The sequence below is a fragment of the Plectropomus leopardus genome, chromosome 3 (assembly GCF_026936395.1).
Source record: "Plectropomus leopardus strain MGB_pleo_1.0 chromosome 3, ASM2693639v1, whole genome shotgun sequence".
Taxonomy (NCBI): domain Eukaryota; kingdom Metazoa; phylum Chordata; class Actinopteri; order Perciformes; family Serranidae; genus Plectropomus; species Plectropomus leopardus.
The window spans coordinates 5,600,354-5,613,172 of NC_142178.1; the positions used below are offsets into that span (position 1 = coordinate 5,600,354).

At 40.1% G+C, this 12,819-nt stretch overlaps 1 protein-coding gene across 1 annotated transcript in view; it reads right to left on the bottom strand.

The window, feature by feature from the left end:
* Positions 1 to 12,819, bottom strand: part of doc2g (double C2-like domains, gamma) — a 124,411-nt gene that overhangs the window by 8,334 nt on the left and 103,258 nt on the right. Inside the window, 2 exon segments of the mRNA XM_088075419.1 lie at positions 1,909 to 2,005; positions 2,290 to 2,371. Of these exon segments, the coding sequence (XP_087931545.1) occupies positions 1,909 to 2,005; positions 2,290 to 2,371 (179 nt within the window).

Consider the following 12,819-nt stretch of genomic DNA (forward strand, 5'->3'; position numbering starts at 1 on the left):
CCCATACCTCATCTGCTCATTGGCACAAACTGATTTGGAAATCAGATCAATTACTAACAGATTCTTAAGACTTGATTTGAACTTGAACATGTGCCAACAGACCCTGAGTTTTATATCTACATCTACAGTAGGCAGGTTTCCAGTACAGATTTGTACAAAACTTAAGCAATATTTTCAAAATATATATTGATAAAACACAATTGCGAGATTAGTGCATTTTCCTTAACGGATGTTATGCGACTTCTCCTCTGGCGATAACACGCCAAGAAGAATGGTGCTCGGTGTTCAAAACATTAGCAGTTTTATTTCTTTCTTTCTTTCTTTCTTTATTTCTGGCAACAGTCGTCTTTATGTCCAATTGAAGGCGACGCAGGCGTGTTGCGTGAGCAATAATGGAAAGGCAAGCCCCTTATACATGGGAGTGGCCATGTATGAGGGATTTCTGGGAGATGATAGTCCACGATTTCACAGAGGAAATATGGATTCAGAACTTCTGGATGTTCTGCTCGACTTTTGAAGAGTTGCAATAACACATCATGCCCAAGGGAGCCAGCTCCTACTGACAAGCACATAGCCATAGCATCATGTGACCTATAAACATGAAAAGAAGTGTTTCTATTGCAGTTTTTCAAAATATGGCCTTTTTGAATCACATGAAATACCACCTCGTGCGAGCATAAAAACCTTTTTTGTAATAAATGGTAGTTTTTTTTCCATCAGGCATATTTTAGATTTGCAATTTCAGTTTGCACAATCCAAGGGTTAATAGAAGCCTACCTATTGCCACTGACGTTTCTTAAACATTTGTATCACGTTTTTTGTAATGTTTTGCAGCGTGAAATGGACACAACATGGCTCACTCAAAATCACAGGTTGATATACAGTATGATTCATAGCAAAGATGAAATTTCCCATCCCTCCTTGCGTATCGATCTTTCCAACAAGTTATCCACATGATTTATTGCCTGTTTTCTTGTGTACGTTCGCCCTCAGATTTATTCTCTCATTGTTTCATTTCTTCCTCCATGTATCTGTGAGATCTCACCTTTTACCAGGTGACATCCTCTATATCTTCTGCTAAGCCTATTAGCCTGCCTGTTATTGCTCTCACTCTTTCACAAGTGCTCCAGGATTATGTTCTCCTGCCTCTTTATCAACTCCTTTTCTCCATTCTTCTTTGTCTCTGTGTCATTTTTCTCACAGCCCCAATTAACATAACTGGCACAGCGATATAGCTAGACCTGTAATGATAATGGTCAGGGGAATGGCCGTTATCTGAGGCTATGTGTTAGAATGATGGCCTTTACTGCCAGCAAGGCTAATAACTCACTGGTCTTATCTTAACACTGGGTGTCTCCCATCAACCTCCCCACCCACCCACGGCATCACACTCATGTGTGCACAAACATACACACACACACACACACACACACATTAGACAGAGTAAAACGCTTTGATCTGAAGGCCTCCGAGCTCACAGGGTGGTAATCCATTCTGACTGTGCCTCCCCACTACTTCCCCATCACTCCCTAAGCTCCCATGTGTTCCATTGCCGTGATATACACATCAGGCCATGCCAAAGCTTTTAAGCAGTCTGACGAAGGAGCAAGTGATCTGATGTGCCAAGTCCACGAAAGACCGGGATCCTTTTTGATTTTCTAAAGCATCTCCATTTCCTTTTCCACTCAAACTCTCCTTGGCCCGCGTAAATCGTTCTCCTCGAGCCACATAATTACTCCTCATCTCCGCATTTTTACTTTTCTCTCCACCCACGCTCGGCCTGGTTTTTATGATTTCCGCAATTGCGTCGCTTTCATTTTAACACTCTTGTACAGTCATCTACTTCACTGCTGCAGCCCCCCCCCCTCTCCTTCCCCCTCCACGCATCAGCTTTTTTTCTCAGCCTACCTATGAAGTCGTTGCTCATTCCCAAGTCGTAGTCCCACACAGAGATCTCCAGGGTTTTCTTCGCCAGCTGGTCCAGGGTTACTTCGTATGAAAACTCCTGTGCAGGTGGCACACACAAAAGCATATTTCTATCAGTGAGTCATTAACACGAGAGTCGAAAGGAATTCATAATTGCGTGCATATTCAGTAAAAACTTGAAGACTGATGGCGAAAACACATTCAAGGAAGGCATGTCAGATTTGAAGTATGTTTAAAAAGGTATGCTTAATTGCAATGCTCATCCAAACCGCTGATACACTACAGAACATCATCTTGAGTTCAGCGTAGAAAGAAGCAGCCAGGTGTACTGTGGTTATTTGCAGAGCATGAGACAAGTTGTACCTCATTGAACTCGGGGTTGAGAGTCTTTTTCTTCACTGAAGTCTTATACTTGGACTTTTTCCCCATATCTGGCTGCAATATGCTGAGGAAAAAAAAGAAAAAAAGAGAGCAAAAGATAAAAAGGACATAAAAACATCGGGGACACTGCACGCTCTTCAAGTCATGTCCAGCCTCAGCATGACAAATAGCTCGAACTGCTGGAAGGATGTTTTTTTCATAAAATCCGGATGTCTCTGCAATAAAAAGAAACAAATATTTTTGAAACTGGTGCTACATGACCAGGGAAAACAAATAGAAAAGACTGTGACTTTCGATTTTGCCCCTATAATATTGGAAAACAGAAAAAAAATCAATGGCACAAAACTTGAACAACTTCATGACACTTAGACCACATGTTGCAAAAGGTAAGTACAAAACATTACTAAGGACACTCATGCTGTCCCCACATCTACAATCAAAAGAAAAAATAGTTACCGGAGCATCAAATCACACACCACCTGTCTCAGTAATAGCCTCTTTCCTCAGGCAGTTAGGTTGCTGAACAGTTGATGCATCCATATGCATGGCAAATTGTTTCTTCTAGATTGTATGTACTGTGTATTGTGGGTAATGTTTTTTTTTTGTTATGTGGGGATGTGTGCCACAAGCATTTCATTATAATATATATATACTTGAACCTGAACCTACAACTACCAAATTGTGCTGTGCAGAACCGGACCAAAAAATGCTCCCGGTGGGGGGTTAAGATAATCCAAGCTTCCTGTCTGAAAAAACCATGATGGACAGCTGGTGAAAAACAGTCTCATAGTACAGCTAAACAGTACACCAAAATATGTGTCTCAAAACAGGAGAAAAAGGTGATACAGCAACAGAATCAGCTCTGTTTTAGCTTTTGATCTGTTTTATTCAGCCTCTGTTTACACAACATAAGAAACAGTATGATGCCAACTTTCCAATCACAAACTCTCACAGTACAACTTAACAGTGCACAAAAGTATGTTTCTGTAGACTGGCAAGACATTTTGTGAGAAAAAGGGGCAATACAGTAACAGGGTCTTTCTTTGTATTGGATAATCCATGCCTAGTTCTGCTGTTTGACAAAAGGTCTTAGCTTGTGAGAGCAAGAGAGAGAGAAAAAAAGAAAGGTGTGGCTCTCTCTAAATCCCCTTCTAGTAAGTAAGTAAGTTCAATCCGTAGTTCAAACAAAAGCCCCAGAGCCAGTGAAATTCTATAAGATGATGCGTTTTGTTTTTTGTTGCTTTTTTTCATTTTTACTGGCAAAAAAGCTGGTTGAAAAGCATCCCTTTAAGGGAATAGTTTGACATTTTGTGAAGTTGGCTGATTTGAGGATTAACAGTCTGAATACGGTAAGAATGAAAACAGAAGCCACTTAGCTTAGCATAAAAACTGGAAACATCAACAGCTGGACTTATAGTTTGGGTTTTGTACAGACTAAAAAAAAAGTCATTGTGAGATTTAGAGGTGTTGGTTGGTAGTTTACACCCAGACTAGCAGTTTCCCTCCTTTTCTAGGCATTTTGCTAAGCTAAGATAACCGACTGCTGGCTTTAGTTTTATATTCTTATTATCTTATATATTTTTCTTTTTATTTCTGAACAGCGTAGGATGAAGGGGTAACTGTAAATAAAGGTTTTTACAGAAGAAATCCTGAAATTTATTTTACCTCTCAGAGGAGGCCAGAACAACCATTACTGCTGAGATCAAAGCAATTAATCCGTCCCTTTATTCTTTGGCCCTGCTGTGACAGTGAACTTTGCTGAATGGCAGAAACAAAGGGAGACTGAAAGTTTGCAAAATCTCTCTCTGAGATAATTGTGACCCAGAAGTCTTCTGAACAAAGGCGGGGACAGCGAGAGAGTGAAAGAGACACAGAGAGAGACAGAAGACCACAGCAAGATCGTAATCATGCCAACGTCGAAGGACTGTACGCTCCAGCGAAGAGGCAACAGAAGGATCGCTGGAGGGTAATGGGAGTCATCATCAGCATAAATTCCAAGTCAAGATGTTCAGGCGGTGAGATATCTCACTCTTTCAGCTCTCACTCTGCCAGTGACGAATCCTGGCCTGACAGCTGATGCATGAGATGGGCTCGGGGTTGTCACCGCAGAGCCGGAATCAGAGCGAGAGTGAAGGATGGAGAGATGGAGGTGGGAAGGGAAAAGGAGGAGGTGATGGAGGAGGAGGAGGAGGAGGATGAATTGATAAAAAAGCAAAGTGGTGACACAAAGATGAGACATTTACAATGTCAGTGATGAAAATGTCATTTTACGTGATATGAAATTATTTGGCTAAAGTAACAATTGTGACTTCAGGCCTCCTTATGTTAAAGACTAAAAGATGCACAGAGACATTTAAATGTAAGTCATAACTTAGTTGCATTTTCTTGGCTCTGTCTTGACCAAGATTGGCTGAAGGTCAATTTCTCCAGATGTCAACAGCAACTGCCAACAGCTGGTGCAGGGAGCTTAAAAAGCCAAGAGTGTGCAAAATAAATCTGAATACAAGAAACAATAATAATTTACTGCTACACAAATTTTGGTTTTCTACATAACTAAGACTGGATTTACACTAAAAGTCTTGATGCTCAGATGACCATTTGCCAAGCCTCGCCCGCGAACATCATGAGCCAATCACATTTCGTGGAGCTACACAATGCACTAGGCAGCCCTGATCAACATATAAACCGAGATTGTTGCTGTATCACCTATTTCTCACTAAAAATGTTTTCCACTGGGAGCATTTATTGGTCCGGTGCTATACAGCACAATGGTAGTTGTAGGTTCAAGTTCAAGTACATATACTGTATATTGTAATGAATTGCTTGTGGCAAACATCCCCACATAACAACAAAAATGGCATCAGGAGGAGCCTCTCCCTCTCCCCAATGGAGCTACTCTCCAACTCTTGGAGACAGCTGAGGTCTCTGAAGAGGCGCTTCTAACAGAGGGGGAACCATCAGAACAGGATTATGTCCCAAATGGATCAACTCTTGAGCCCCTGGAGACATTTGAAGTTTCTGATGAGGCGCTCCAAACAGAGGTTGAACAGTCCAAACAAGAGTCTGACCCCAATGGACAAACATTTGAACCCCTGGAGACGGCTTGAGTTACTGAACAGAACCTCTCAGAGACTAAAAAGACGCCCTCCATATGAAAAAAAGGGCACTTTCTAGGGCTATGAAAACCTGAGAAGTGGAAGAGCAACAGCCCCCTAAACTGACTACCCCATACCTCCTATCATCTCTCTCCCCCATACCCTTGTGGGTTTTCCATGGGTGCGCCGGTTTCCTCCCACACGTCCAAAGACATACTTTTTAGGTTAACTGGCTACTTTAAATTGCCCATATGTGTGCATTTGAGAAATCATTTTAAAAACAAAATAAATAAATTACAATTTCTGCATATAAAGTTGTATTTAGTAATAGTGTTTGAAAAGTTAAGCTTTAAAAGACTCAAAAGTAGTTTTTAAAGTTGTCAAAGGTAGGCCCAGGTCTCTCTTCAGGCAGGGATGCACATAGTATGTATGTACGTATCTATCTATCATTGTTATTATTATTATTACAAAAAAAAGTCCAAACAATGTAGCTCCCTTGTGTGACAATTTGTACTCTTGTGTGTGCGTCCATAAATTGCACATAAGGGAGCTACAGTCTGCATACTTTTTTCATGTTGTTGACTGCTATTCTTCTTGTCCAAGGCCTGCTTTACATAGTTTTTGAATGTGTGAGACTACCAACCTTTTCATGTCGCTACTGAGTGATTCATCATTTTTAATTATTAATTATTAAGTGTTTCCTGTTCTATTTATCAAAACAAAAGTGTAAAACAGCGTAAATACAAGCTACAATCAAATCTTAGAAAAAAAGGGATAAGACCAGTAAATGATAAAAAAAAAAAAGAATACATGCAATAAAATAAGGGCAGATTCAGTAGTGTAATGCTATAATAACATTAAATTCTGATTGCTTTTTAATGATTTTTAGAGAGTTAAAAAATGTGTTAAGGCTTGAAGAAAAAGAAGATAAGTGCAGATTTGTGAATAAAAACGTGTTACTGTGTAGACTGGTTTCAAATGATGTCACCAGCACACGATGGCAGCGGCCATATCGGGATGCTTTGGCTTCATTTTTGTACAGTGGGAGGAAGTGGAGACACATCTTTACATACTGTTTTTTGGCTGAGGGCACATCAATTTCATTGCCAAGGAATATTAGTTGAGAGCATACAACATTTGTCCAATTTAATGTGACTTCCAGTATAAACCACACACACTTTAGGTCTTCTATTTGAATACTGATACAGAGACAAATCATTTTGTGAGTTGCAGAGATACAGATACTCAGAGACAGATAAAGACATCTCTGTGCACCTATAGTTGGAGGTAAAAGAGTGACTTTTGTTTTTTAATTCCCTCTAGAGGGACAGATACAGCAGACCACTCCAGTAAGTGTTTTGTACATACTGATAAACCGAATGTATACCCATTCAATTATAGTGCTGTTCAGTTAATGACATGTAACCAAACAGCTTCTTGTCACTAGTCACAAGCTCTGTTGGGCCTTTATTGTATTTTAAAAGGTCATTTTCTGCACGAGCTAATCAGCATTAAAATACCTGATGCTTCTACAGTGCTCTGACTGCCTTCACAAGAGGAGAAATGAGAAGAGAGAAAGAAATCCACTGAGAGCGGCGGCCAAACAAAGCCTCTATTTGACCGGCAGTATGTGAGAGGGTGAGGTGAGAGCCCGGGGGACATCTCAGTCTGAGTCGCTGTGCCAAATCACATTTTACACACAGCTCCGAGGCCACTCACACGGGGGATTCCAATTTCCAGAGTAACAAAACATCATTTGACAGCAACATTCATAATAATGATAGCAGAAATAAAAAAAAAAAAAACCCAAACTATGCCCAAATTACCGTAGAAAATTCAATGTGAGGAATAATTTATAACATGGAAGGCTGGCCCATAGAGATAGGAGGGATTATCCTCTCAGTTTTTGTTGACTGTTTCTTTGAAAACTAGGTCGTTCATAGCAAAATACAGTAAACTGACTCACCATATGTTTCTGTGCAATGCACTTTATTTTTTCTCTTTTAGCCATGTGTCATAAAACTCCACAGACTGATGAGGTTAATGGGGACTGACAGCTGCTCCTCTCTATAATGATGATCATGTTTAAATACTGTTCCATAAAACTATTTTGTTCCTCTCACGGGGAACAGTATGCGTGTCAAGTAAGGACAACTCTTAAGAAGGACATATAAAGGGTGGATAAAATAACAGAAACATAAAGACATAGCAAATCTCATGCAGCAGCACAAAAGCAGCTTTAAAGAATCTGCCACAGCTGTAGTGTGTTTTGCAGGGGATACCAGATGTGTTAAATATGTGCTGCAGGTGTTAATGAGTTTGTTTTCACCTCCTGTAACTTTGCTGTCTTCATGGTACCACTTCATGCAACAGTCATTAGCTCACTCATTAAACTTGAATACTCCGGTGATACTCAACTAGCAATTAATGGGCCAAATCTGGCCCCCGAAAGGACGCAGAGTGGCTCCCGGACCATTTTCTAATTCACAAAAAGTGTTTCACACTGGGAATTGTTTTTGTACTTTTAGTATACATAAGGTTCCAGAGTGCATAAAACAGCATCAAAACAGAGCTTATTTACCAAAAAAAAAGTGCCAGTGAAGGATCCTCCACACCCCCTGACAGAGGTACTAACTATGACACTAATGTCCTAAATTCTAGAAATGTGATGGAGTCCTGGATACATTCTACAATCCCATCCTAAAATTCTAGAAATGCGCTAAAATCCCAAAAACATGCTAAAATCCTGTAAACTTCTTTTAAGTATGAAACCCCCATTTTATGCTACTATATACTTTAATTCAGTTTCTTTGCTGAATCTAATGGGGCAACTATATAGGGCATTGGCATTTTGACCTCATTTTGTCCTGTTCTTTTAACTGGATTTTTGCATTTCTTTTTGTGCTGTTATATGTGCAAATAAATTAGACCCAGTCATGTGACAGGACAGGGTTGAAAATAAGCTGTGATATTAAAAAAAATCTACATCATAATTGGAAAGCGCGACGCCCCATGTAAAGAGGCTACATCCTAACCGTAGCGGCCGCAGGTTCGAATCCGGCCTTGGCCCTTTGCTGCATGTCTCCCCCTCTCTCTTGCTCCCTTTCACACCCACATTGTCCTGTTAATTAAAGGCAATAACCCCCTCCCAAAAAAGGACAAATTTGGTAAACCCAATCACCAGAAATAATGTTGAGCGATTCTGCAAACCACAGATACATTTAACTTGTACATTATTATGTGGCTGATATGTTTATGCTTTGGACTTCTTTACGTTTCAGCAACACAGTGGTTAGGTTTTAGGTTAGGAAAAGATCATATTTTGGCTTAAAATCCTAGCAGGAAATATAGCAATATCTCGATAAAAAAATGACCAGTTTTGGGCACAATACCTGCTGGGTGTAAAAAAGTGACCGGTCACTATAAAAAAACCACACGTTTGGTTTCTAAAAAGCAGCTTGTAAAACACTATGCAGGTTTCCTTAAACCCTCAAATTGCACAAATTGAAATTGCAAATACAAAATAAACCCAACAGAAACACACCGATTTTGAAAATCCACTCACGATTGGTATTTCAGGTAATATGAAAAAGCCATATTAGGCAAAACTGCAATGGAAACCCTTTTTTGGCTTCTGTAGGTCTCAGGATGCTATGGCTATGTGCTTAATGACAGGAACTACAAAAGGTTATTGTATTGCATAACTCTTCAAAAGTTCAGCGGATCATCAGGAAGTTTTGTATCCACAATTCCTCTGTGAAATCGTGGACTATCACCTCCCAGAAATCCCTCGTATGTGGCCGCTCCCATTTATAAGGGGCTTGCCTTTCCCTTATCGCTTACATAACAAGCCTACGTTGCCTTGAATTAGAAATAATAACAGCTAAGTTTTGCACAAATCTGTAATGGAAACCTGTCTAGTAACAGGTTGCTAAAAAACATCCATACTGATGCCAAAAAAGCTATTTTTTAGCCAGAACTGGTTTTCTCAACAGCAGCAGGTTGCTAAAAAATACTCACATTTGGTGTCTATAAATCTGCTTTTTAAACAATAGAGGGCTACTTAAAACACCTACATTGATGCTTACAAAGCCCCTTTCCCAACAGCAGTGGATGCCTTAAAAACACGCAAATTGGTGCCAAAAAAGCTGCTTATAAAACAGCTATGGGTCGCTAAAAAAACACCCACCTTTGGTGCCTGTAAAACCACTTGTAAAAATGTGACAGGCTGCTAAAAGAAATCAGCATTGGGGCCAAAATAAACGTTTTTAAAACAGTAATGGGTCACTAGAAAACACCCACATTTGGTGTCTATAAATCTGTTTTTCACAAAGCAGCTACTTGCTTAAAAACACCCACATTGGTGTGAAAAAAGTAGCTTTTAAGGCAGCAACAGGTTGCCTAAACACACCCAAAAAATGCATGTAACGAGTGATGCATCACTAAAACACAACCGCTTTTCTTGTTTATTGGTCTCAAACAGTTGTCAGCAGCTTGGCAGGCGTCTTGCATAGGTGTCATGCCATCCACCATCCCCTCCACCTCAGATGACCAAGTTAGCTCCTACTAACTTACCTGACTTCAGATATGATACTTATGAAACGTACTAGTGTTGCCTATTCATGGTTTGCAGAGACACACAATGCCAACATTTTTCTTCTGCAGACTTGGCTGTATTTAATGAGTACCATTTTTCATCTCTCATCTGTCTTTGGCCTTTATGATATTGGACCCTCATGACTTAATTACATGACAGCTTGACAAGTAAGCATTTGATACGTAAAGCCATTCTGACAGCAAGTTTCTGTCAGGGAGAAACGAGCAGGAGAGCGAGAGCATCTTTGTGAATGAGAGAGAGAAAACAACAAAAATAAGCCAGTGACAGGGAGACATGGGGGAGAGGGAGCTGGTGCTGAAAATGGGGACCAAAGTTATGACACTGAGATGCAAAAAAAAAAAAAAAAAAAAAAGTGATAGAAACATGAGTGACAATTGGAAAGAGGAGCTAAATATATGCCTGCTGCATTTTCACTTCACACGAGCGTTCAGAGGGAAAAAGTGAGAGGAAACAGAACTGTGAAGCCTGGCAGTGTGCTTGGTCAGCAGGAAATATCTGACATGTTTTGCACTTTTTTCTGCCTTCACATGTCTTTTTTTCCCTGACAGAATAATTTATTCTTTTAAACATTTTAGGTAATGTGTGAAGAGCAGAAAAAGAGGACGGTCCTTCTGCAGGATGTAAACTCATTTAGCCTTCAAATGCTAATTTGTCCTTTTAAATGGAAGACAAATTAGCTGTGCGATAACTCTGACCTTGTGTCACTTGAATAGCTTCTAAAGGCTGATTGAGAGAGAAGAAGCATTGGAAAAGCCCTCTGGACAAATGCACGCACCCACATGCACGTGTACGTAGAGAATGGATCAGGGGAGAACTGGCATCAAGATCAGCTTTACTTACAGATTCCTCAAGAGGATTGCTGGTGTTACAGCTGCAGGACATCAGCGCTCTGACAGCGAAGTACGCCCAGAAAGCTCACTAAGCAAATTAATTCCTTACTCTTATGTCGACTTAATTGCTCCGTGTACTCTAGAGACGGAATTCACCTATGCCAGCAATACATTCACCGCCTGTTCTTTGCTATTTTTTTTGTTGTTGTTTAAAGTTAACTTCACTATAACTTCAGAGCCTTAATTAGGTTGGGTCTGAAATCACAAAAGGATGCATTAAAAGAGTAGCATATACACTGCAGACCAACCGCTGAACCGGGGTAAACTCAGCTCTTTGTGATGGATACAGAGTCCCCGTTACAAAGAGAACAAAAGCAAACGTTGGCAGGCAGACAAATGGAAAATCCAAACAACTTTAGTGCCAGAAATAGGAATCAGATCAGAGCAGTGGCTTAACCAAATCATGTAAACTAAAAGAGTCCGTACGGGAAGAAACATCCGGTGGAAGGATGCAGAACAAGGTGAGGGAGACGCAACAACAAGGAATAAAACGCAACACAGTCGGGAAGAACAAAAGAGTGACAGGAAGAGCTAGAGACTCTGGGTGCATACGTAATTTTGTGGAAAACATTGTGCATCAAAGTAGACTGATAAAGCACAAGGCGTCATTTTAAAGGTAGAGGAACAAATCGATACCTTGTAGAGACAAGAAAAACACCCATGTATATGTGTGTGTGTGTGAGTGTGTGTCTGAGCAAGACGTGAGCTTCCTCTGTTTTTTTTCTCTCTCATCTCCCTACAGAAAGACTTTCAAAATTCCAATACTGTGACTGGGTGTTAAAAAAGTTTTGCTCAATATTCCCCACTTATACAACCGACTGAAAAACACTACCAGATACAAATGTTTTCCAATACAATAATTGAAGCTGTCTCTTTTATTCAGATCAGACTTGTCTCCCTTTGCCTCCCGTCTTCCATCTATAACAAGTCCTCCAAGCTACACATGTTGTCTATCAAGGCCCTCTAGAATAACACCTAAAGATGTTTTCTGATCTGGCACTGCTATGGATAAGGTTTGATTATGTTAACGCACAAATATAACTTTGTTTAGGTTCAGAGATTTGGGTACAAATAACCCTTTGAAACCTGAGAAAATCGGTTGAATTTCTTTCAAAAACATGAAGACAAGGCAACAAGAATCAAAAATCAGCCATAAATTAGCAAGCAATTAGCAATTAACAAGCAAAAGAAGAAAAGTAAAATCCAAAAACAAACAGGAAAAATTCTCAGAAAATCATGGTTGAAGTTAAAATGATTACTCTGTTTCGGTTAGGGGACCTTATTGTCATCATGGTCACAATAATTAAGATTGTGGAGCAATCGCAGTCATGGTTAAAGAAACCATTGTCAACTGTCGATATGAACAGCGTTCTCTTGTGTGAATTGTCTGATGTTTTTTTGTCCGACCAATCAACCTCAACCTCGCTCCGTGGGCTTTGTGACTCCATGACAACATCACACTACCTCCTCTATGCTTGAGGGACAAGGCGTACTTCTTATGCTGAATGGCTTTGTCACTTCATAGTAAACAAATGCCGTTTTTTGGCATTTAGAGAAAGGACTCATACTCTGGGTTTTTTTTTGGGTGGACAAACTCAACATTGAGTGTGCATTATGTCAGTGAGTTCTCTGTGTAAAGCTGGACATACAGTTCTGTGTTAATACATGGGAATTCGTAAAGAGATTTACACAGAGAAGGGTGTTATGGGTAAGTTTAGGTTGCAGGGGAAAAGGCTGACTAAAAAACACCTGGTGATGGGATCTCCATCAAGAGGCTGGGAAACAGCTGGTGTTAGATAGAAACAAATGCTAACAAGCAAGGACTCTCGAGGTCACCTGTTGACGGCGTATACTCTAAGTGTGTTAGACATAAGTAAGTAAGTAGGTAGCTGTGGCTCACAGAGGAGCT